Genomic DNA, 24023 nt, shown 5'->3' on the forward strand with positions numbered 1-24023 from the left:
CAGGAATATGGCCGAGCTGTAGGATGAAGTAGCTTGCCTGTCCTGTCTAGCATTTCACTGTGTCTAAGGACTGCTCCTGGAAGGCTTAGTTGTCATAAGGCCATGTGAAATCCTGTGTGACTCTGCTACAAATATTATATCCACTTCTGGGGTTTGGCCAGGATCAAGGAAAGTTTACAGGGATGTATTTTAAATCCCTATTTTAAGTCCATATCTGAACATTCCCTGTGCCTTGAAGGATGAAGGTGATGGCATGTGTGTTGTTGCTGCTAAATGTACCTTTAGTGTTAAAGGTTGGTTCTTGTGGTTTGATTCTTCTCAAGGAAATAGACAAGAGTTCAGTCTCCCTGCTGGTGTGAGGGACAAGGACATCCTTGTGCCCATAAGAAGTAACAAAACCAAGACACTTTACAAGCCTGAAGCATAGGTCATGGCAATAGAGACAGCCATTTAGATCTGATTGTGTTTGGTGTGTGTGTGTGTGTGTGTGTGTGTGTGCGCGTGCGCGCGCGCATGTGTGGTTTTTAGCATCAGTTCATTTTTATCTTTCAAGAGGAAAAAAAGCGAGATGCTTCAGTTGCCACGCAACACACGCGCTCTAACAGCGTCCTAATTTTACTTTCAGAAGTCTACAGAGCAAATGAAGAAAGTCCCCACTATTATTCTCTCCGTCTCATATAAAGGAGTCAAATTTATTGATGCAACAAATAAGGTAGGTGCCAAAGCTTCTCTCTGGTTCAGACCCCAGACACAGTCCTGAGGATGAGATCTAAAACCCCAGCGCTCCCCACATTCAGCACCCCTCCCCTTCCCAGCCCTGATGCCCCCTGCTCACACCTATAGCTGTAAATGTACACGTGTGTACCCACTTCCACACAGAGGCATGATTTGCCTGGGGTGCTGGTCTAGGATTGCTGAAAGCATTTCGATCTTACATTTCACAGTGTCCCCTCTAGTAAACCAGATGCACTTAAGAGTCACATCCCTTTGGATCTAGAGAACATTGGAACAACAACAACAAAATCACTCATTAAAGGTGTGGCGTCATTCCTTCACCGCAAGAACATTAGTAGGTGAAGGTTGAAGGGTGGGGACATTTGGTTCTCAACATACATGTGTGTGTTCTTGGCTTTGGAAAATACACTTGATCTTAGTCAAAAGGCAAAGAAGGGATGTCCCCTCTTGGTACAGGTCATGAATGCCTGGTGTAAGGAGTACATCCTGACTTTTTGTGTTCTATAACTACCTTTCATTACTCACTACTCGAGTGAAGAGAGTTGCTACTATTTGTTTTCTTAAGGGACACAACCACAAAAGCAGCTGAGGACATACTGTGTCTTTGTACTCACAGTGGGAGCTCGTGGCAGCTCCGAGGTCTAGTATAGCCAGCTGGATTGTGTTTTACTTGAAAACCGCCTTAGCACTCCGGTCAGAGCCAAGACCACGAATCTTGGTGCTTACCTCAAAAGGTGTGGCCCCGTCACTGTCCCAAAAGCTGGCCGGCTTCTCACAACACCCTAAGGTTTATGTGTTTTATTCTCCTGTCCTTCCTATTCAACTGATAAAGGGTAGAATGGAGTGACCCCATTTGGAAACAGGGTTTGCCTTCTGTATAGCTCACCCTCATCTTGCCCCTAGACCCGGTTCATTTTGGGGAGATGCATTGGAGAATCATGAGACAACTCAACTTCAGCAATGGTGGCAGGGAGCCAGAGCAACTGGAGTACAATGTCAGGGAACAATGGACAATGGCCCTTTTGTGTCTCTAACCCTAAGCTTCTGGATCAACCCTTGAGACATTTTCCTAGGTAGCTTCCTATAAAATATTTCATTGGCAGCTGGATGAGCCCAGGTGTCTCCAAATATGCTATGGAAAACACCCTCCCAGTTCAGGGGAAATTCTAGAACTCAGGCAGAAAGCCTGTAGCACAGCCTTGCCATGCTGGCTAACAGTAGCCCGGGTACATTAGGTGCCTTGTCTTTAAGGATGACTCAGCTGGGTAGTATGTCATTAAATGTCACAATGTCAGATTACAATCAGAACAACCCTTGATGGGTTTCTGTTTCGTGGAGAATTTAGTTTCTGATACATAAAATTGCTTTATCCTTAAATCAGAATTAAGTTGTTTAAAGAGTTCTAATGTTAAAATGTTCACTGAAGATATCATTGCTTTCAGTCTATCATTAGTGAAAGAAAGGCTTTGGCACCTGGACCCTTTGTCCCCACACACCACACACACATACACAAAGAGAGAGAGAGATGCACATATACATACATACACAGACACACACACACATATACACACACACATACATGCACACCCATTGCCCTAACCTGCGGTGATATATTATTTATGACTTACTAAAGCTTGTCTGAAGACTAGAAAGGCAAAATAGTGGGCCACTGGCTTGTACCACTACCTCAGGCTGAAAGGGGACCCTGGCTCCACCAAACCTCAAACCACAATAACCTAGAGCAACGGTCTCCACTCTACTGAATTTGGAAAGCTTGAAGAGCAGTGGCGAGTTCGACGCTCTCTGAACTGAATTAGATTCTGACAAGTTCCAAACATGGGCCATTTGCTCTTGGAAGTTGCTGCGTCTGAAGGGTCGGGTCTGTCATAACCACCCGCATCGACATCAGTAGCACCCTCTTAACCCAGACCCATCAGAGCATCGAGGTGGCTTAGCTGGGCTACCTCAGTGTGTAGACAGAGACATAGAGGGATGTCGTCACAGATGCTTGAGATGTTTCTAACTCAATCGCCAGAGGTTGCACAGACCTCTGCTTGACAGCTTCTTTGAAAGTATCAGCACAGGAAAATCTGCAGATAGTTTTGTGTAAATAAAGACCCTGGATAAAGGAGATCTGGGTATCCTTCAAGCCCTTGCATAGTGGTGTGTGACGAATTTTCAGATTGGGGATAGCATCTGGTGGCTGGTGGTACCAAGCTGTCTATGACTATCAACACACACCTGGCTCTTTAAAGAACTGAATGACGTTTACTTCGGTTGGCTGTGCAGCCACTCTTGCGGAACATGACCGTGTTGAAAGAGACTGGGGGGCTCTGGGAGGATAGTCTACCGGTTGCTGCGTGAGAGGGTGAAGTAGAGACTGATTTAGAAAGCAAGAGGAAGATGAGTATAAGGCTGAATTGGGAGCTAAGAAGCATGGCCAGGGCTGAGGGGCTAACTTCAGAAGGCGTGAAGGATCCACAGGAAAGGAGAAGAGATGAACCAAACTCAAGTGAGGGTGGATTAAGGAAGTCCGTGAATGCCCAAATAAAATAATAACAGATATTTATTTAGAGAACACTCATGCAATGAAAGTAAAGCGCCACCTGGGTCTTCAGCCCCTAGAGGTGCCGGATGCTGCAATGTAGGATGCTCGGACCACCACCCAAAAGAGAGCCAAACCCTCCTCTTCTTTATAAGGGATCCTGTCTGCACACTGATATCACATTCTAAGGCTGGTACCTCAAATCCACTGGCAGAACAAGTTGTCACCACACTCAAGGGTTGTCTTCTAGATTCCTAGGATCCCCTGCACTGGAAAGTGTTGTCTTGGTGAGACACTTTGCCTCAAGTGGAAGGCCTTGTGAAGTGTAAGAGTGTGTGTGGCCACTAAGCCTGTGCTAAAGCGCACGCACGCGCGCGCGCGCACACACACACACACACACACACACCCCTCAGCGTATTTCCATTGTACTTGTGTCTTCAGCCTATGTCCCTCTGCCTTAAACTGGTAAGGTGGACAGGGTTGTCCACCTGAAGGTCCCTGTCCTTTGACCAATGTCTGCCCATAGGCACAGCCTGTTTGCCATGGAGTTTTCCACTGCCTAACCTCATACATTTTCTTACTTCACAGCTACCTTCTGCCAATTAGCTTAAAGTACAATGGGTAATTAATTATATGTTAATTACCCCTCCTTTCCTATTAGCCCCCATTAGAGGATGCAAAAGATGAAGGCTCCAATGACGCATTTCTTTTTTAGTCAATAAGGAAGTAGCTCGGACTGAGTTCGCAGGGAAGGACCAGATGCTTGCTTATAAACACATAAATGTATCGCCTAGCAACTAAGGAAACTAATCACTAAGGCTGATTTAAGAAGGAGGGAGCAAAGGGGATTTGAAATGGAACTTGGAATAGACTAAGTCCTAAGACGTTTAGCAAAGTCATCTGCTTTCGTAGATTAGCAGCCCAGAATCGGCCCCTGCACGAACCTGACCGCTAGGACTCCAGCTGTTTGGTTCCTGACCTTTCTTAAGATTAGCAGGGTCTTCCGAGAGGTGACCCAGTTCCCACACCCAGGAATGACAGAGGCTCGGGTCACATCTGTCCTCCTATGCTAATCTCTCCCTAGACTTCCCTGAGATTGCACTAGGCGTGTAGATTGGAGTCTATTTCACTTCTGTTTTCAGGGTTTTGGTTTTTTTGTTTTTTTCTTTGAACGACAGCTTCAAACATGGCCATAAGTACTCACTGTTTTTCATAGCACATACTTCTCATAAGCAGATGGGTTTCCCGAGAGATGGCAGTTGTTCTACCCTACAGTCTTGAGCATCGGGCATCCACAGTTAACCACCTCTCACAGTGCTGCCTCCATCCTATATTGCGGTAAATAAGGATCAGGATAAACAAATAGGCCGAATAGATGTTTATTCAGGGAGAAATAACTTACAACCTAGACAGATGAACACCAGGAAATTCAACCCGATCCTCTCCTGTCCGAGTCACGCCAGAAAGAGAGCGCCTTCCTGGCCCCCTCCGACCTCCTTCCTCAGGTCACCTCCGCCCATAGCTCCACCCCCCAATGGGCGTGGTCAGTGCTACAGAAGGACTACCTCACTACAATTCCCCTTTTAGTCTAAAGAAAAGATTTAGGTTTAATACAAAACTATATACAAAACAGTGAATAACAAGTGTGCTCTAAGAAAAGGAAAATTGAGAACAAAATGACCTACATATCTAGTCCTAGGGTGAGGGCATAATGGAGTTTACAATAGAGTTGTCCTAAGCTGGAAAACGTAAGTCTAGTACCTAATATATCTAACTAGGAAGAGAGAATAATAGTTGTGATAGTTTAATCTTTAACCTCATCAAGACCTGAGAAGGAAAATAACAATACTAGAGTAGACAGGAAATGCGGATGGACAACTTCCAAAACGGTGCAGCAAGGACAGAAACAGCAAGCCACCTGAACAGTTACCCTAGGTCTCACAGCGACGTTGGTACACCCAGATTTGGCTAAGGCCAAGAGAACTTGACAGACCACAACAACAGCAGGGAAATAGAATGGCTGTCTTACCCTGACTTGGCAAGGTCAAGCAGTCTTCTATATTTGTCTCCTGTAAGCACATAGGACTGCATGTCCAAATCAGTGGTCAAGGTGGGGGCAATTCTATGTCCAACAGGCCATTAGCTGAGGCGAGATTGAACTCCAGCAGGAGCAACAACAGTGTCCAACATATTTTTGGGAAAATGTATGGTGCTGTCAGGAGCAACAGTGTCTCATGTCAATGGAGTACTAATATTAAAACATTTAAATGCCATGTTCTGTATGTCTATGAAGGATTGAAGATTAAGTATCTATATCTGACTAATCTCATAGGTACAGGAAATGTGAGTGAAGATAATCTGTAATACTCGGGAACTTAGCTAAAAGCCTGATTAAAACTTTCCTGAGTAAAGTAGGAACAAATACTTAAACAATATAACTATTTACATATACCTATATGTAAATCCCTAAAATAGAGGTAGAGTATAAGTGTCAAGACAAGAGGTAGAACTATAAAGGGCAGCAAGATAAATATCCCAAATTGTATCAATATACAAAATGTCTTGAACACAAGAAAAGTATACATACATAGAATATGGTAAAAAATAATGTGTATAAATATTATAAGTGGAAACATTTAACACAATATAACAAAATATAAACTTAATTTTACATATCTTACCACATAGGAATACATAACAATGTAAGCTGTAAAATACTATCTCATTCATATTCAAATTTTCAAGGAAATAGGCTAATCTACTTATATCCCATCTAAACCATACCTTTACCCACCATTCTCTATTCCTGTCTAAAAGATAAACCCGAGTGTAAGCATCACCCAATCCCAAATAACTAAAACCAACCCAAAGACGATGACTATTATCCCAAATTTTCAAGGGTAGGGAAAGGGGGCGTAGTCATATTAAGATTACTTCCTGTTGAAATGGGACGATGATTGTTCCAATGGATCCTGTAGGAAGAAAATTTTTAGCAACCAAATTTTTCAACAGAACTGGCTGTGACATATGTAGTTATTCACTGTGTGGTAGAAAATTCTTGACTGTAGTTCTATTTGAAACTGGCCAGGGTGTAATAAAAAGGTGCACCATTACAGCTAGCTAGTCATGAGTTGTCTCGAGCAAAACAGTCTCAAACCGGTTTTAGGGTGATGTTTGTAGTTCCGATGCATCAGGTTGAGTCAAGTGGAAATGATGATGTGGGGCCCCATCTTCTTTCCGGAAAGTTTAAAGACTGTTGTTAGGAATCATTATTATTTCTTGTGGAAAAGTTACACATCAATATTAAAGTAAAATTTTCAAGTTTTAAGGTATGTATTAGGGAAAGACAACAATAAGCATTAAAAGTATGTGAGAAAATTAGGATTTCAGAGAGAAAATTGCATAAGATATGAGTCCCCAGATTTTGTTTCTTCTGCCTTACACCAATTGGCTTCTTGATTTAAGGCAGAAACCATGAATTTAATCTTAACAACATGCTTGAATTTAGAGAAGGAAAGCCAAATCCAACTCCAAAGCCAGCATTGGTTTACAAAATTTGGGACTTCAGGAATACTAGATAATAGAGAGAAATAGATTTCTATATAGAAATAGTTTATTACAATTAAATATTTTTTTTTTTTTTTTTTTTTTTTTTTACCATATATCAGATTCTGTTTCCTTAAGTGATTGTCTTTCTCTAGGGGGAACATTTCAGCCTTTTGATGGGAAAGAGTGTGGTCGGCAGAACTCTGTAGTAGGGTAAATACCGAGGGATGTGGTGAGGGGAAGATCCCTGGGCTGCTAAACCCAGGGAAACCTAGTAGGATTGCTTTCCTCCCTGATGAGCCACTTCCAGCATTGAGGAAAGGTGACATTTGTATAATACAAGCATCATAGATGCCTCAAAGGAACACTGGAGCTGATCCTGTAACTGGGGATGGCCTTAATGATAATGGTCCCATTCTCTCTGCCACACCTGGCCTCTTGGGGACAAGAAGGAAAAGGCCTTCAGAAAATCCTGGGAAGGATTCAGGAGATAGGAGAGCAGAGCAATGAATCAGGACACAGGAGAGCAGAGCAATGGATCAGGACACAGGAGAGCAGAGCAATGGATCAGGACACAGGAGAGCAGAGCAATGGATCAGGACACAGGAGAGCAGAGCAATGGATCAGGACACAGGAGAGCAGAGCAATGATGAGACGACATACTTGCTTTGTTGTTTTGCCCAGGACCACACACTGTCACAAGGAACTGCCAAGAGCCTGGAAATTCAGTGCAGCAATCCTCACAGGGCACTTCTCACTGTGACATTCCACTATGCTGACAAAGGTCCTCAAGGATACAAATGCCAACTGAAAGCTAGAGCCAGTACTGGCTGGCTTAATGTAGCTCCTGGGCAGGTATTTCTTTACTTTACACATCGTTGTGAAAGCCCAAGATTGGAAGAGACTTAGGGAAGAGAGGGTTTATCCTGGCTCACAGTTGCAGGGAGGTCGCAGGAGGCAGGGGATGAGGCAGCTGGTCACATCGCATACGCAGGTGAAGAACCAGAGAGAAACAAACGTTATGCTCCGCTCCTCTCTACTTTTTCTTCAGTCTGGGAATGGGTCCATAAAAATGGTGCTGTCCACAGTAGGCGTGGCCCTTGCCACCTCAGTGAACGGAAATCAAGATAACCCCCCTCAAGCATGCCCAGAAACCCTTTCCCCAAGTTGAAGCTAGCTCCTGTCAAGTTGGCAACACTACCCACAGCAGGTAAAGCCAACATCGAGTCCAGACTTCTGGAGTTCAACAGTGGCAATCTAATGATGGCCGAGACTCTCCACGCCTGATAACATGCCACCTTCAAAGACTACATAGACATTAAAATCCCTTCTAAAGCTCTGTGGGTTTAAGGAAATGCCACCTGAATGCAGGAAGACCATGACATTCTGTGTTGAAGCTATCTGGCAGTACAATGTTACTTGTTTATCATTTCCAATTTCAATGTGAGTTATTTTTTGACAGAGCAGCTGCACACAGTGTCAGCATTCAAGGCCACAGTGAAGACTGTCTTAATTTAATTTTCTTTTATGTGTTAATTCTGTAATTGCTTTCCAACCACAGAGCTTGGTAGAGTGAGGGACATGAAGTACTCGCTGAGGGTGCTGGCAGGGAAGGACATTTTGTAAGTGTTTTTAAGCATTGATGAGTAGACGTGGAACATTGTATTGCCAACGGGTTCTTTAAGATATGCAATTAAAAAGTAATTAGGGTAACTGAAGTATTGGGGGTTTTAGATCTATGACAACTGAAAAGACATGTGAGAAATTATAAGATTAAAAAAAAATGATTGGGCTATTATAGGGCTTTCTAAATACATCTGTGTATCAAAAGAAGTTTCTAGCATGTTTTGCAGCAAAGATGTTGCTCTCCAGTTATTTGTGCTTCGGGACAATGGTTCTAAATCGTTCCTCCCACCAGTTATTCTCAGGCGCTAAGAGAGAGACAACATAAGAAATGCAATTCTGTCAATCCTGCAAGGGAGGGGACAAAAAGCATTGCAGCGCCCCCAAGAGAGTGTCATCTCTCCTAACAACCTCAGACCTTAACCCCAGGCCCACACAGTCCCTGCATGAAGTCCCGAAGGTCCAGTTTCCTTACCTGTAAGATGGCGGCAGTCACACACACACACACACACACACACACTGCGGCGGGTCCAGTGAGGAGAAACCTACCCTATTCATAAGTCCTTGCAGCCAGCAAAGCACCTGAAGCCCGGACTTCATAGTGTTGCCTTTCCCTTGCCCTGCACTCTCGGCCTCCTGGGAACCTTGAAGAGAGAGATCACTGGGGCTTCCCCAACCGCTTTGTTCTGAACTGGCCCTTGCTCTGGAGTGGAGAGGTGTGCATAAAACAAAAGGTACAGCACTTCTCTAACGGGCAAGGTCCTGGGTTTTGTCCCAGCGCCTGAGAACCGAGGAGGCGGGGAGAAATGGAGGACAAACACCGCAGTGAGTCACAGCTCCCCTCATACACACAAGGGACAGGTGACCGCTTCCAGACAGGGTTAGCAGTAGGCAAGACTACGGATCTACAGCAGGACATGGGAAATGGAAATGGTGAAATGCTTAGTGGTTACCGTTTCTTTTTGTTTTCCGTGCACAGCGTCTGGCAATTCCTGATTTGGGATAGGATGATTATAGTTTGTATTATTATCATTATTATTGTTGTTGTTATTATTATATTATTATTATATATTTTATATTATATTATATATATTAAATATATAATATATATTTAAAAGCATATGAGCTTTCAAATTTATATATATATATATATATTATATATTATTATATTATTACATTCCATCCAGACCTGGCATACATTTGTCCATGGATGGGCACATTGCATCACTTTGAATATTGCTGGTCTAGAACATTCTAGAGAAAAAGAAAAGCAGCTGGTTCCCAGGTTACCTGTCCTGATTCTAAAATGTGTTGATTCTCAAAGGAAAACAATGATCATTTGTGTCATTTCTTCTAGAACATAATTGCTGAACATGAAATTCGTAATATCTCCTGCGCTGCCCAGGACCCAGAAGACCTCTCAACGTTTGCTTATATCACAAAAGATTTGAAGTCCAACCACCACTACTGTCACGTGTTTACTGCCTTCGATGTGGTGAGTCCCCGCCCTCTTTGGATATACGGATATTCGATAGATACAGATATAGATATTGACATAGACATAAACACATATAGATATAGATATATTTCTCATGCTGTCATGACAAAACACTACAGACTACATCGTTTAGCCCCCATGATTTTGGAAGCCATACGTCCAGGACCGAGGTTACATTAAGCATGGTGTCTTCTGAGTCCTCTCACCCTCCCACATGTAAAGTCAACCTTCTCATAAGGTCCTCTTTGTGGTCCTCCTGCAGAAATGCCTGCATCCTCATTATCTCTTCTTTCTAGGATGCCAGGCAGACTGGACTAGAGCCCTTACTAATAACCAGCTTTAACTCAGCCATCTCCGAAAAGCTCCACCTTCTAATCCCATTACACCCCAGGCCCCAGAGATTAGATCTCCAAATGGGATTTTTAAGGTGATCAATATTCGACCCATAAAGCCAGATCAGTGTTTTAACAGGCTTAGCTTTCATGGGTTTCCTGTGTTTCAGTCTCTCATCAAGTCAGAGCTCTATACTTTTCTTATACTTCAATGGCTGATACTCAACTGTCAACTTCACTTTTCAAATTACAGAGATCCCTTTCTTCTTCTGGTACCAAAAATACAGTAAGATACCCCAGCCTCCTGTCCCTTCTTCATTATCTCTGTTGCTTGCTCTGGTGGCCATTTCTAAGTATGAGACATGATAAATATGTTTACCTCTGTAATATTCAGGGTTTTCTTTTTAACTGGCGGTCAGATTAGAGACTATACAAATTGAGAGTCTCAAGGTTTGGCCTGTATGTTCACTTCAAAGTAAGTCTTCAAATGACTTCCTTGGGGTGTCACACCATGTATATCCATACTTGCCATTAAGCTCAAAAACCAATTACAGACTTAGAAAACAAAAGCAACTTAAGAAAACATGTTCCTTTAGGAGATGCACACCCTTGAGATGACACAAGAGGCCTGTGAGATAGTTCTGAGGCAGAATGGTGGCCGTCCTGCAGTTGAGGCAGACAGAACAGATGTGCCCACGAGCCAGAAATACTTTGCAACCCAAAGAATCTGAAACGCCACTTCCGTTTGATTTTTTTTTCTTCCCTGCTTGCTGGATTTTAAATAAACAGATTTGGAGAATTAAACAAAAATTAGTGTAACGTATTTGGGGGATTGCGGTCTATGTGTCAGTGTGAAAGATACAAAAATAGTCTAAGGCATTTCTTCCAGTTCTGACAGACCCCACAGAGCAAGTCCAGCCATGTCCCAAATTTGCAGCATGCTAAGGGCCCTCAGCCAGGCCCACACTTTATGTCTTTATATCTTGCTATGTGCTGCTCAGTCCTTTAGGTTTTCGTGATTAAAATTGGAAAAAGGATGCATATGAGCTTTTCAAATGCCCCCTTCTGTTCCAGGAGAGATGAGGGGAATGATACAAAAACAGTGCACGTGTTAACAGTCAGGGCTGCAAAGCAAACTCTCCAGGGCCGCCTCAATTCATTGTTTGCACAGACTTCAAATGCTGATTAAAGTCAATTCCATTGCGGTTTACAAGACATGCAGGATTGGATTTTTGATGCCAAGAATGTATGTGTAACGTGCCATTCTTTGAACGGTCAGATTTCTTTGCACTCGTGTTTCCAAGTCATACCTTGCTCTAAGGGAGTGGTGGTATGAACCAGACAGCTCCTCTTCCCTGTCACATCAGGGTCACACCCCAGACCCGCTCCCTCCTCCATTACTAATCTTGGACTTTTCAGAGCCCCAACTTCCTGATGTCTAGAACGGAGACAAGGATTTGTGTCTCGTGGCTCTTCATCAGGATTGAAATGCAAGAGCCCCTCATAATAACAGCCCCAGTGCCGCCTGGCTCCTTCCCACCCCATCCTTGCTGACTGACCAGCCTACAGCTTGCCCCTTTTCCGCTGAATGACACTCGATAGGCTTTCCAGAGAGTATTCACCTCGCAGTATTTCCCCTCTGCCACTGGGAAAACTGGAAAAGCAGAGACAAATAAAAATTGAAATAGAAACACACCAGAAAGAGGACACTAGCTCATCAGACCTCTCATGCCCCTGTGGCTGTTTTCTCCACCTCATGTTACTGTTCTGAGGCTTCTCCAGCCTCTGGCCAAGAGATGCATCACTTTCAAAGCAAACAAAAAAAGCAAAATACTTTAAGACTCTATTCGATTTCCGTTCACAAGACTTCTAAACTAAAACCAGCACGTGCGGACACTTGGCCCCGTGGGGACGGGGAACGGGAGGAGGAGTGGAGGGGAGAGGTGGAAGGGGGGAGGCGGGGAGAAACGTCAAACCACAACTCTTTAGCTTTATGATCAGCGTGTCTTGATAAATTCGGAGGACGTTTGGCAGATTGCGGCAGCATTTATCTTTCATCCAGATGTTTGGCTTACCATAGACACTCACGAGCTTGGAATTCTTGTATCTGCTCCAAAGGATTTTCATTTTACACAAATCTGGCATTTTAATCCTCTCTAAGTGCACACAGTTTGTCTAACTTCAAAAATAGTAACAAAGGCCATCAGCCCGGACCTTTGAGCAACTGAGAGATACAACAGCTTTGTTTGGTGGGGCGGGTGGTTCTTTGGATCTTTATGTAGGGCAATCCCATATTTTGGTCCAATCTTAAGGCTCTATGATTCATTTAAGGCAGTCCCCTGGGTTACCAGAGATGACAAAAGAAAGTAATAGATTCCTTTTAAGTTCAAGTGCATATTTAACCTTCTAGGTGGTATTGGGTAAGTGGGATTCTGTGGTGGTGGCTTATCAGCTTTTTGGCCTTTTGGACCTTTTGCAGGCTGTCATCACATACCACGTGGTTTTATCTGTTACCCAAATAAACCTCAGTGACATCTAGGAAGCTTCCAATATGTGAAATATTCCAGAACAGTTTGCCATAGAAGAGGAGAGCCCAAAGCCTTCCTGTGAATGCCGAACTGTGAATTTCACAGAGTTGGTGTCCTAGGGGACACTGTGGAGCACTGGGTATGGGCAGGCAGGAAGAGGACAGGGTGCTGTTTCCCAAGCTCAGCTGGTCCTTGAGGCCATTTTTGGAGAGCGAATCACAGCGGTAGCATTTCTGGTTTAGAGAATATTGAGTCTGGTGATGCGTAATGTGTTGCCTGTTTCCATTACTTACATCAACAGTAAATTTACCATTCAACAGTCCAAACAATATCAGAACTTCTGCTCTGATGTCCTCCACTCCCACCTCGGATGAGCAGGGCCTAAGTCAGCATGTGACTCTCAATGTGTGGGTTTGCTTCCTGTTTTTCTCATCCATTTAACGAAATTTAACTTCCTAAGGCCTTCACTGAACGTCGGGATGGTCTTGGTGAAGTTTGAGAGTCCCGAAGGAAAGCTTCCATTGCGGCTACAGAGTAGGGTATTTACAAATAAGTTCCGATATTGTTATCAGTTGACCATGGACAACTAAATTAACATTTTGTGTGGATGCAGGTGGCTATTATCATTCTGTCTCTCATTTCCTCTAACTGAAGGAGTCGATCTGTTTGACTGTGATGCTAGGAAAATCGATGGCAATAAGAAAACATGAACGCACAGGGAGTTGTTGAGATTGAGCTGTCATGCTGTCTCTGGCTACTCTTACATAGACAGGGTGGAGTTGGGACCTACATGTTGAGGTAACTCTGATCTACCCAGCCAGTCATCTCTGAGCCAAAAGTCAGGATGTACAGCAAATGACCCTGACTGAATTTTTCAAAGTAGCCTGTCGAGGTCCGTGGTCCAGTTTTAGGAGTGCTTCCCACAGAAAGAAGAGATGGACTAACACTGCTGGGTTCATTCCTTCATGTCTGCTCTCCACTGGCATAAGTCCCTGAGAGTCAACCAAGCCTTAAAGCCAGTGGTGGCTGGACGCATAGAGAACAGTATTCTTTCCCCTTGTCCTTTCTGTAATGGGTGGGATATTAAATCAATCGCATTTTTGGACAGTTAGAAAATAGGCACATTGAATGCTTTCAGATTTTTCGCTACATTTATGTATGTGCAGTCATCCATCTACAGCCAAGGGAGGTTAGTTCTAAAGCTCTGTGTGGATTCACAGAGCCATTGACACGCAAGTCCCTTCTATAAAATGATAGAGTAATTGCATGTCATTTACACACATAATACCATGTATACTTTATCTCATCATACAATGTCAATGCTGTGTAAATGTCTCCCATAGTGTATTACTTGGAAAACAGACTCAAGGAAAGAGTCCATACATACTTGGTCAAGATGCAGACTTGTCCTACACATATAGAGTCGCTAATACAGACAGCTAATTGTATTTAGATAGCCCTCCAAATTAACTACGGTAACAATCGCACTTAGGGGTGTGACCTTCGCAATCAGCCTAGTTTTAAGTCCAAGGTTGGTTCTTATCTTCATAGTCTGAGCAAGAATACCACTTGTCCTTGGTTCCCTTGTCCATAACAGAGATAATGGCAGTACTCACCTCCAATATAAGAACCTACACCACATTTTCAATGAGACACCACATACCTACTTCACAGCTCATAATTTCAATAAATCATAGGATGGGGAGGATGGGGGAAGGACAGTAATGGTCGGATATTCTTGTTACCAGTCCCTGAGTTGGGATTTATGTCTTGGGCTTTGGTTTTCAGCGTAAGTTTAGTGCTTCTGCATATATAATAAGTTTAGTGCTGTGCAAATGCACACCTATATTTATTGTGTGCCTGTTGTGAGCCATGTACAGACAGGTAAGCCTCTGCTCTCCAAGAGCTCAAGATCTAGTTGGGTTATAATAAACAAATAATTGCACTAAAATTATACCCATGCCATCATGAAGCTGCCTCGGTGCCCAGCAGGACGGGGTCTCCCAGAGGAAGGATACTTGGCTAGAAGCTGGACATTTACTTTGTGAGAACATGTGGTAGGTTTGGAGGCATGACAACTCATTAATTCACTTCAGAAGGATGAGCCTGAGGCATTAGGCAGGCATCTGCAGTAAACAAAGAAAAAAGTCATTTTTGTGTGCAGTCAGCCTTCCACTCCACAAGCTTTGTATCCACGGGGTTTTAGCCAGCCACGGATCAAAATGCTCTGAAAAGAATTGACTGTGTACTCAGCATATACCAACTGATTGTGCTCTTGTCATTATCCCCTAAGCAAGCTCATATAGTGAGGAATTTGGGTAGAATGAACGTTTGCGCAGTATTTCAAGGCACCTAGAGATGGCATAGAACATACTAGAGATGAAGTGCAAATACTACCTATCATATGCAAGACGCTTGCGAATCCTCAGTTCAGTCCAAATACAGAGGATGGCTGTGTCAAATTTACTATGTCAAGGCAGTGGGCACATCCATTTGAGAAATAGTTTCATCAGCAAGACTCTTAGAGAGCTCTTCAATTTGGTGAGAGCCCCATTTCCAAGGCTTCAAGAGCCAGTAAAGAATTTACTATCGTTCCCACTAAGTACTTCAGCTGTTGAAGAAGAGGAAGAGGATGAGATCCGATTCCTCGACATGTTTCTCAAGAGTCTTCCTTTTTCCTAATGGTCCTGTCCCCCTAGGATGGATGTGAAAGTCTGTATTAGCCAGAAACCTTAGAAGGTGAATACATGAGGGCGGGGCAGTGGTGGCGCACGCATTTAGTCCCAGCACTCAGGAGGCAGAGGTAGGAGGATCTCCGTGAGTTCGAGACCAGCCTGGGCTACAAGAGCTAGTTCCAGGACAGGGTCCAAAACTACAGAGAAACAAACAAACAAACAAACAAACAAAAAAAGGTGAATACGTGAGCACAGCTGACCCCATGCCATGGTGTGAGACTTCCATGAAAACCTGAACTGTTACCAAGAAGCAAGCCATGACTTGGTGAGCATGCCTCGCCTTCTCTGCTTGGGGTGAGGCATGATGTTAAACCTTAATATGCAGTGGGATGCTCTGCCGCTTTCCTAAGTATTGCCTTTGAAAAATGTTATAGTGGCATGCAAAATCTGTTCATGATATAGCATTGCATGAGAAGCAACTTATAAAATGCATATAAAATGTTATCCTGATTTGGTATTTAAATTCACATATAAATATTCATATAGTTTATAAAGTACATGAGGGTATATACAAATATGAAAAGAAAACACAACAGAATAGAGCAGCAGCTATACCCCAACAGTGGAATTTTATAGGTGAACTTAATTTTTTTCCATAGTCTCTGCATCTCCAATATTGTCTACATGTACTCCTGTTATAATTAGGGTGGAAAAGTAATTTCCTTTGTCTTTCAGTTAGTATAACTTAACTCCAAAGAAGGACTCTGAATGTTGGCCACTTAATATGTCAGTTCTGGGCCAGATAAGCCTCTTGGCAGAGGCCTCCTGTTTATTTCTAGATGCTGAAGATCATGATTAGGCAATAATATGTATTTCTGTAAACTGGTTGGGGAGTTCCTTGGTGGCACTTGGGAAAATTAACTATAGGTAAAGCTAAAGAGATGTCACTGGAATCAGTGAACATGCCCAGAATATTCTCAGTTATTTTTGCCTCCGGACGTGGGTGAATCAAGTTGTAGATGAAGCTTACCCAAGCTCTTAAAACACAAGAATCGAAGCAAAATAGAGACAAAGAGAACTATGGCTTCTATCTGAAGGTCATAGTGACAGCTCCCCCATCCCAAGGCCATCACGTCACTGACATTCATTCAGCATTTGTTGAGCGGGTCTTTCCATGGGAGGAAAGAGAAAACGAAGGGCCTGGCCTCAGCCACCCACGTGAACTCATCTTGATCCTAAGACACAAGTTCCCTTACCTTAGGGACCTGACACAGCTTCCCTCTTCACTTGATCCAACATTTGTTGGGTACCAACCATACGCTAAGCCCCTAGCCTTGTGAAGTTGAAGGAGGCTGGTCAACCAGGGAATCCGAGCTACAAAGGGAAAATCATGGCAAATGCCAAGCAGTGGCAGAATTACTTCCAAGGGCTGAGGAGCTCCAAGAAAGAGACCCTGACTTAGCCTGGGAGGAAAGGTAAGGGGACTCAGAGAGAGCCTTGAGGAGCTCATGCCTGGAGGGTATCCAAAAGGTGAGCAGTAACTCTTCAAGTACAGATGGCAGACAAGAAAAGGGTGCATTCTGGGTAACATGTTCAGCCATTTTTGGAATAGTCTTGAAGAGGTGATTGTTGAAATGAAGGGGTTTTTACGGTATCGGGAATTGATCTTAGGGACTCACAGACACTGGACAAGGTCTCCAACATGAGCTGCAGCCCAGAGCTCATTTTAGTTGTTACTTTGAAATAGGCCCAACTGTTTGCCTCCACTGGCTGTGAATTCACTCTGTAGCCTTGCAGTCTTCCTGCCTTGGCCTCTTGGTTAACTAGAACTGCAGGCCTGCACCTCCAGGTGAAATAATAATGCCTTCTCAGATGACATCAGCCCTTGGCCATCGGCCCTTGAAGCACTATCTGGGGAATGGTTGCATTCCACCACGAGGCAGCTGAATGATATGTTCCTGGTTAGCGTGGCTTCACCTTACATGTCCCTCTGGATGCCTGTTATCATTTACTCATTGTATCAGTAACTGACTGAGCAGAAGACTGATGGCAGCTTCTCCCCTAAGAATCCTAGAGCTCCCAGGATGGGAGGAAACCAAAAGACCACTGGGATCACACCCTCTTCTTCTTCTCCTTCTAGATTTATTTTTATCATTTTATGTGTACACGTGTTTTGCCTATATGTAGGTCTGCCCACCACATGAGTGCCTGAGGAGGCAATCCGCCTCCATGTGGGTGCTGGGAGCCACACCCTGGTCCTTCGCAACAAGTGCTCTTAACCACTGGGCCTGCTATCCAGCCCCTGGAGCCCACTTATTCAGTGAGTGTGATAAGGAGGTCATCCCGGATGTATTTAGCGCATGCAGCACATCTGAGAGCTCTGCTCATGGTGTCTGTCACTGCAGCACACTGGTACAGCTGACCTGAGGCTAGTCCTTGCCTCCCAGGGTTCAGTCATAGTCCTCATCCTTGAATGTCAGCTCTGAACCTCTTCCTGGCTGCACGGAGCCTGTGCTGATCTCAGGAAGTGCTCTTGGTAAGGAAGAGCCAGGTCTAAGTCTGTAGGCCCCAGTGCTGTGGAACCAACACGTTGCTCCATGATCCCAGGCATGCAAATTGGGCCATTGCTGTTCTGGTGCTAATGGGGAGTGTAGCTAGACAGGTCAGAAAGGTCTACTCCTAAGCAGTGGCTTTCCTGCCTTACTAGGAACCTTTCTATGTGGGGTCCTTCCCACCTCTCCTCCCTTCTTGTCATACTTACCTGATGGCGTGGACACTGTATCTGCCGTTCCCTATCAGCATGCTGTCAGCATGGGCTAAGGAAAGTGACCTCTGTCATAAATGTTTATGTGATAAATGGTCATGCTGCCATGCTTCATGCTATATAAGATTCAAGGCAGCCCCCATTAATAGATACTATAGACCTGCCTGCATGTACAGGGACACACAATATGAGCTTCAGAAATACAGGCTGGAATCCATACCAAAGTTCTAGGCTGTCACAGTTCTAGTACCAGTTGACAGCACAGAGCTCGGTGTGGTTGTCAGGACAGAGCCACAGATTGGCCTCTGAACTTCTGGAGGTCAAAGTGAATGATGTGATTTCTCTGGAAGAGACCTAATACCCCTTCCTCACAGAAAACCAAAGCTCTGTGAGATTGAAGTCGGAAAGGGTATCCTTCTCCGGGTCCCCATGAAGTACCTTCCCCCAGTACCCATTCTCCACTAGCATCTACATGATGAATCTCCACAATATGGTATCTTAGGGGGACAATAAATGTGGGAGTCAGGACACCAGCAGGGTCATAAAAAAAAATGAAGCAGGACATCCAAGTTACACAAAACACTAGCTGGTCTGAAGTCATCCTTGATTTGAATTTGATGCTGCCACTTGGTAGCTGTGTAAACCTGGACAATTTTGCCAATGTCACCAATCCTGAGTCCTCATGTTGGAGAAGGGGGTGATAGTTTATCCTTTATAAGACATTGTGAGAGGTACACAGCCCAAAGACGGTCCAGAGCAGTGGTTCTCAAACTTCCTAACGCTGTGACCCTTTGATACAGCTCCTCATGTTGTTGTGACCCCCAACCATACAATTATTTTTGTTGCTAGTTCACTATTATATATGAATTGTAATGTAAATATCTGATACGCAGGATATCTGATATGTGACCTCTGTGGAAGGACCATTCAACCCCAAAGGGGTTAGACCCATAGGTTGAGAACACCGGTCCAGAGCCTGGTCCCTGGGACACTACATAGTCCTGTGTCAGTTGCTGAGATTTGGATGAGGAGAAGGCAGCTTCATTGACATGGAGGAAAATACAGTACAGTCCAAACTCACAGGTCAGGAGACTTGATGCCAAGCTTACACAACTGTAAGAGTAGACTGACAATACTGTCCACAGCTCAGAGTCCACAGAGTGACATTTTTGCAGTGGGGCTTGACAGAAGTTAGGCTGTAGATGATTTGACTTTTTCTTTTGCACTTGGAGAAGAGTCTTGGCGGTCTCTCATTAGAGGAAGTGCTGGTGTTTTAAAATTCAACCGAGCAGATGTTAGACTTGAAACCCAATGTGAAAACTGAAGATTCATGGCCAAATAGATGGCCAGCCTGCTGGGGCAGGGAGGTGAGCCAGACTAACACCTGCACACGCATCCTGGATGGTGCTGGAAAATCGTTCCCAGTCCTCCCAGCCAAAGAAGGAAGGAGAGGCATAGGATCCCAAGGCAGATGAATAGGATGAGCCTGAGCATCAAAATAGAAAAATGTTACAATTGAAAAATTATTCATCTTCATTTAAAGAAGTTTGAGAAAAGTCATGCACAGTGGGGGTGTAGCCCAGTGATAGATAGAATACTTGCCTAGCAGGCGCAAGGTCCTAAGTTTGATCCTTGGCATTTGCAGATGGAGAAGGGGGAGGGGAAAGGGCAGGGAACCAAGTGGGATGGGGAGAGGGAGAGGAAGGTCATCCACAAGCTTAACAGCCATGGCCGCTAATGGTATTGTTCCAAGACATAACTGTTTCCTTCTTTTTTATTTCTTTTTTCAGGACAGGGGTTCTCTGTGTAGCTTTGTAGACCAGGCTTGCCTCAAACTCACCTGCGTCTGCCTCCCGAGTGCTGGGATTACAGGCATGTGCCACCACCGCCCAGCAATATACCTGTGTTCTATGCATATTTCTAAAGAATGGACCCCACTATTTAGCCCAGGCTGTCCTAGAACTTGAAATCTTCATGCCTCTGCTTCCTGTGCACTCAGGGCTACAGGTGTGCACCAGCCTTTTAACTAGTTCTTTTCAAAGACTCAGTTTTCATCTTCTTGTTGTTGTTTCCTTTTTTCCCCTAGACAGTTTCTCTGTGTAGCCTTGGTTCTCCTGGAACTCACTCTGTAGACCAGACTGACTTCAAACTCACAGAGATCCACCTGCCTCTGTCTCCTGAGCGCTGGGATTAAAACTGTGTGCTACAACCATTTGGCATCAATTTTCCTCTTAATTGGCTAATCAGTCTACTTCACAGCACTTGTGTGCTATATGAGATGTTCATGAGATTTTTATGCATTGTAGTGAGTGCTCGCTCTTAGACACAATATCATCAAATCCTTGAGCCTAACAGATTGCCAAGGTAAGCAGAAAATCCCTAGAGGATCCCTAGGTACCAAGACCTTCCCTGGGGGTACAGATTACTTATAGTCTATGATACAGTTTCCCTATAATCAAAGCAAAGGCTGTGCCAGATCAGCCTCAGGACTAGGATGCAGGGCAATGGGGTGCATCTCTGTGGTCCTCCTTTGTTGTTAAGAAGCTCGATGGGACCTTTGGCTCCTCCATCATTGGATGAGCATTTTATGGACACTATGGACACAGGCCAGGGAGCAGGGGTATGGTCATAACAAGCTCAGTAAACATCCTGATGATGTTAAACTACAGTCCTGGCTACCTGGAAGAGCCCACAGTAAATACCAGTGACCTCCACATCCCCACTTTACAAAGTAGAAATAAGTTTGCATCTACTGGGTACCATTAGACTCCATCCTTAGATATGATGGTCCTTTAAGTTCCTCATCCACCACTAGAGATCCTTAGGGAAAAGGAAATTGAAAGGAAGGTGTGATTTTTTTTTATAGGAACTCCCTCTTTGACCCCCATTGAATTGGGACTCTCTGCCTTTATCCTAAATACTATAATCCACATAGAGTGCTTCGCATGGTATGTGTCACACAGTATATAATGAAGTTGGCCCATGTTGTCATTGAGTTCAGTATTGTTCTTAGTGAGTCTTACAATGATCCAGTTACGTAGGTGGCTATGAAAGATAAGAAAAGGTCACAGTAAGCTGTTTCTACTAATTACCCCCACAATCGCACCAAATCAACAATGCACATGTATGTTACCATCTTTCACTGGCCTGTGTAAGGTAGACAACACACATAGCCACTTGCCATGTGTTTCTAGAGATAAATGGTGGATAGGTGAACTGGAGATTGAACACACAGCCTTGAATGTGCTAAACAAGCTTTCTACCACAGAGCTACGTCCTCAGCCCCAGATGACTGTCCTCTAATAAGCCACAAGATGCTGCAGGGGGAGTCTAGGTCACAGCTACGCAGCATTTGCAAGTTGGGAAGTTACAAATATAAGCCTAAATGAATTCCAGCATATGCCCACAGGTGGCAGTAATACAAGATGACAGCCTGGCAATGCTGACTTCAAAGGTTCGAAGCCTGTATGAAGGAATAACTCTGACTTTGACAGGGCTCGGCCCAAGACTTCAACTTCCTGGTAGCCAGGGTTAGGGTGGGAAGAATCCAGGATGGGGCTCCCATGCCGAGCACTGTCCACCTCGGCTCAGAGACACTAGGGACTCCACACACTAGCTGAGCCAGAGAAAGCCCCTTTATAAGTTGTGTAGTAAGCACCACATAAAATAAGGGCATAAAATGACATCTGTTTCATTATCCTTCATGATGCTGTAAATCCAGAATTCAGGGTGGGCTCTGAGGGTCTGTTCTTTGCCCCCCAATATCCGGGGTCTTGGTTGGGCCAGTTGAAAGGTTGCAGATATCAGGATGACTCCGCTTATGATCTGCCTGGGCCCTGGGGTTCCTCCATGTAAGGTGTGAGAAATGGCACCTTAAGTCCTGCGCCTAGAGGATGGGCTGGGAAATGTGAGCTGGCTGCACTGAGCCAGACCTGGTTCTTGTCAGGTGGCACTGTCCTCTGGTTCCCTCAGCATCCAAGCATAGTGGCCTCAGGGTGGTCAGATTTCACACAGTACTGACTCCCAACGCAAATGCTACCAAAGGTCCAGGCAGAGGCTCACTGCACCCATGTGCTTGCTTGCTTAGACTCTCACCAGACCCTGAACACAAGTGTCTGCGACACCCGTGGACACCAGACACTTTCGGCAGGGAGAGTGAACACCACCAAGAGCAGCAATGCCCTCCTGACAACAAGGAAGTCAGAGTCAGGAGTCCCGTTTCATCCTCTACCACCCCCTCCCCCTGCCCCCACCCCCGCCCGCACTGAGGCAAAGCTGGCAAAGACTTGTGACGTGTGAGCCAAGTGTAGGCAGAGGAAAGGGCTCAGCCCTCTTCGTGGAGTGATGGCCAGCGCTGCCTCCCAGTCCTCCTCCACTATCATTTGTCGGTGTGTTGTTATTTTACTTGTCTGACTCATCCGTGGAGACAAACATGGCCCGTGAGAATCAAATGTCTTTCTGCTAGGGGCTCAGAGACTGAGTCACCCTGTCAAGATCGAAAGCATTGCCCCACTTCATTGCTGGAGCTTCTTGTCCTGCCAGGTCCCCGCCCCAAATAAACACTCGGATACTGTATTACTTATAAAACTGTTGGCCGATAGCTAGGGCTTCTTACTGGCTAGCTCTGTCTTAATTATTAACCCATAACTAATCTTTGTATTTCTACGCGGCTTATCTTACCAGTGAATGCCTGGCGTGTCCTATCCTCCTGGTCTCCACATGGTGTCTCTTCAAGGTCTCTCCCCACCTACCTTCCCAGAATTCTCTTCATCTCCTAGCCCCGCCTACCTTTCTGCCTCTGTTGTATACATCATCATCTTCCCCCATCATCTCATGGTTCAAAGACCATGGCTTTCCTAAAATCTGGTTGGTCTAGAGTTGGCGGGTCTCTTCTCCATGGCCTTGGGAGGCCATCCCCTGTCACCCACCCTCACTGAGTGTCGAGGAAAACAGCAGTCTCCCAACACTTCTCCCAGCATGCAGGGAAGCCATGCAGAGGAATAAGTACAGCAAGATATAGTGTGCTTTTAGCCGAAGCAGAGGTGTAGCACAAATAATAAAAACCCAGAGACAAGAATTGGGGTTCGAGCCGAAGATCAGAAAAGCAAAGCAGCTGGCCACTAGAGAGTTCGCTCTTCTGTTGACACCAAGGTGATCCTGTGCTCAGTGCAAGCAGACTGAATGCACTGTGTCTCCACTCTCCTTATACTCCTCTCTAGTGCTGGGGTCAGAGGCGAGTGCCACCACACCCAGCTCTCGTGGCTAACTAGAGTGGCTGCTGGGATTAGAGGTGTGAGCCACCACTGCCTGGCCTCTGTGGCTGACCAGTGTGGCTAGCTTTGCACTTCGATCTTCAGGCAAGCTTGATCTGTTAGATCATAAACAAACTATCACCACACAGAGGGCGACCTGCAAATGTGAAAAGCCACAAAGGAACACAGAATTGAAAACTTGAGACAGATGGTGGCAGCTCTCAGCTGCTACTGCAGCACTGAGAACATTCTCAGGCTTGGGTGTGACTCGACACAGAGCATTGGCAAAGTGTGCATGAGGCCACAGGTTCAATCCCCAGGCATGCAAACCAATAGATGCCCACTTCTTATATTTTTGGTTGTGAGCCTAGCCTTTAATGGCTGAGCCATCTCTCCAGCCCAAGCACCCACATCTGTGATGCATTCTGACCTCCGGATGCTGTGGAGTTGTGCCTCAGATCCCTCCTTCGAGTCATGTTGTCGCTGTGAGAGAAGATAAGGGGGAGGTTTCATGTGATGTGTGTG

The 24023-nt window shown here is 44.8% G+C and overlaps 1 protein-coding gene across 1 annotated transcript in view; it reads left to right on the forward strand.

Moving 5' to 3' along the window:
• The window catches only part of Anks1b (ankyrin repeat and sterile alpha motif domain containing 1B), an 878091-nt gene that overhangs the window by 849742 nt on the left and 4326 nt on the right, over positions 1-24023 (forward strand). Inside the window, exons 24-25 of the mRNA XM_051206268.1 lie at positions 626-712; positions 9807-9944. Of these exons, the coding sequence (XP_051062225.1) occupies positions 626-712; positions 9807-9944 (225 nt within the window). The remainder of the gene's footprint in view (positions 1-625; positions 713-9806; positions 9945-24023) is intronic.

Source organism: Phodopus roborovskii, unplaced genomic scaffold, assembly GCF_943737965.1.
Source record: "Phodopus roborovskii unplaced genomic scaffold, PHOROB, whole genome shotgun sequence".
Taxonomy (NCBI): Eukaryota; Metazoa; Chordata; class Mammalia; order Rodentia; family Cricetidae; genus Phodopus; species Phodopus roborovskii.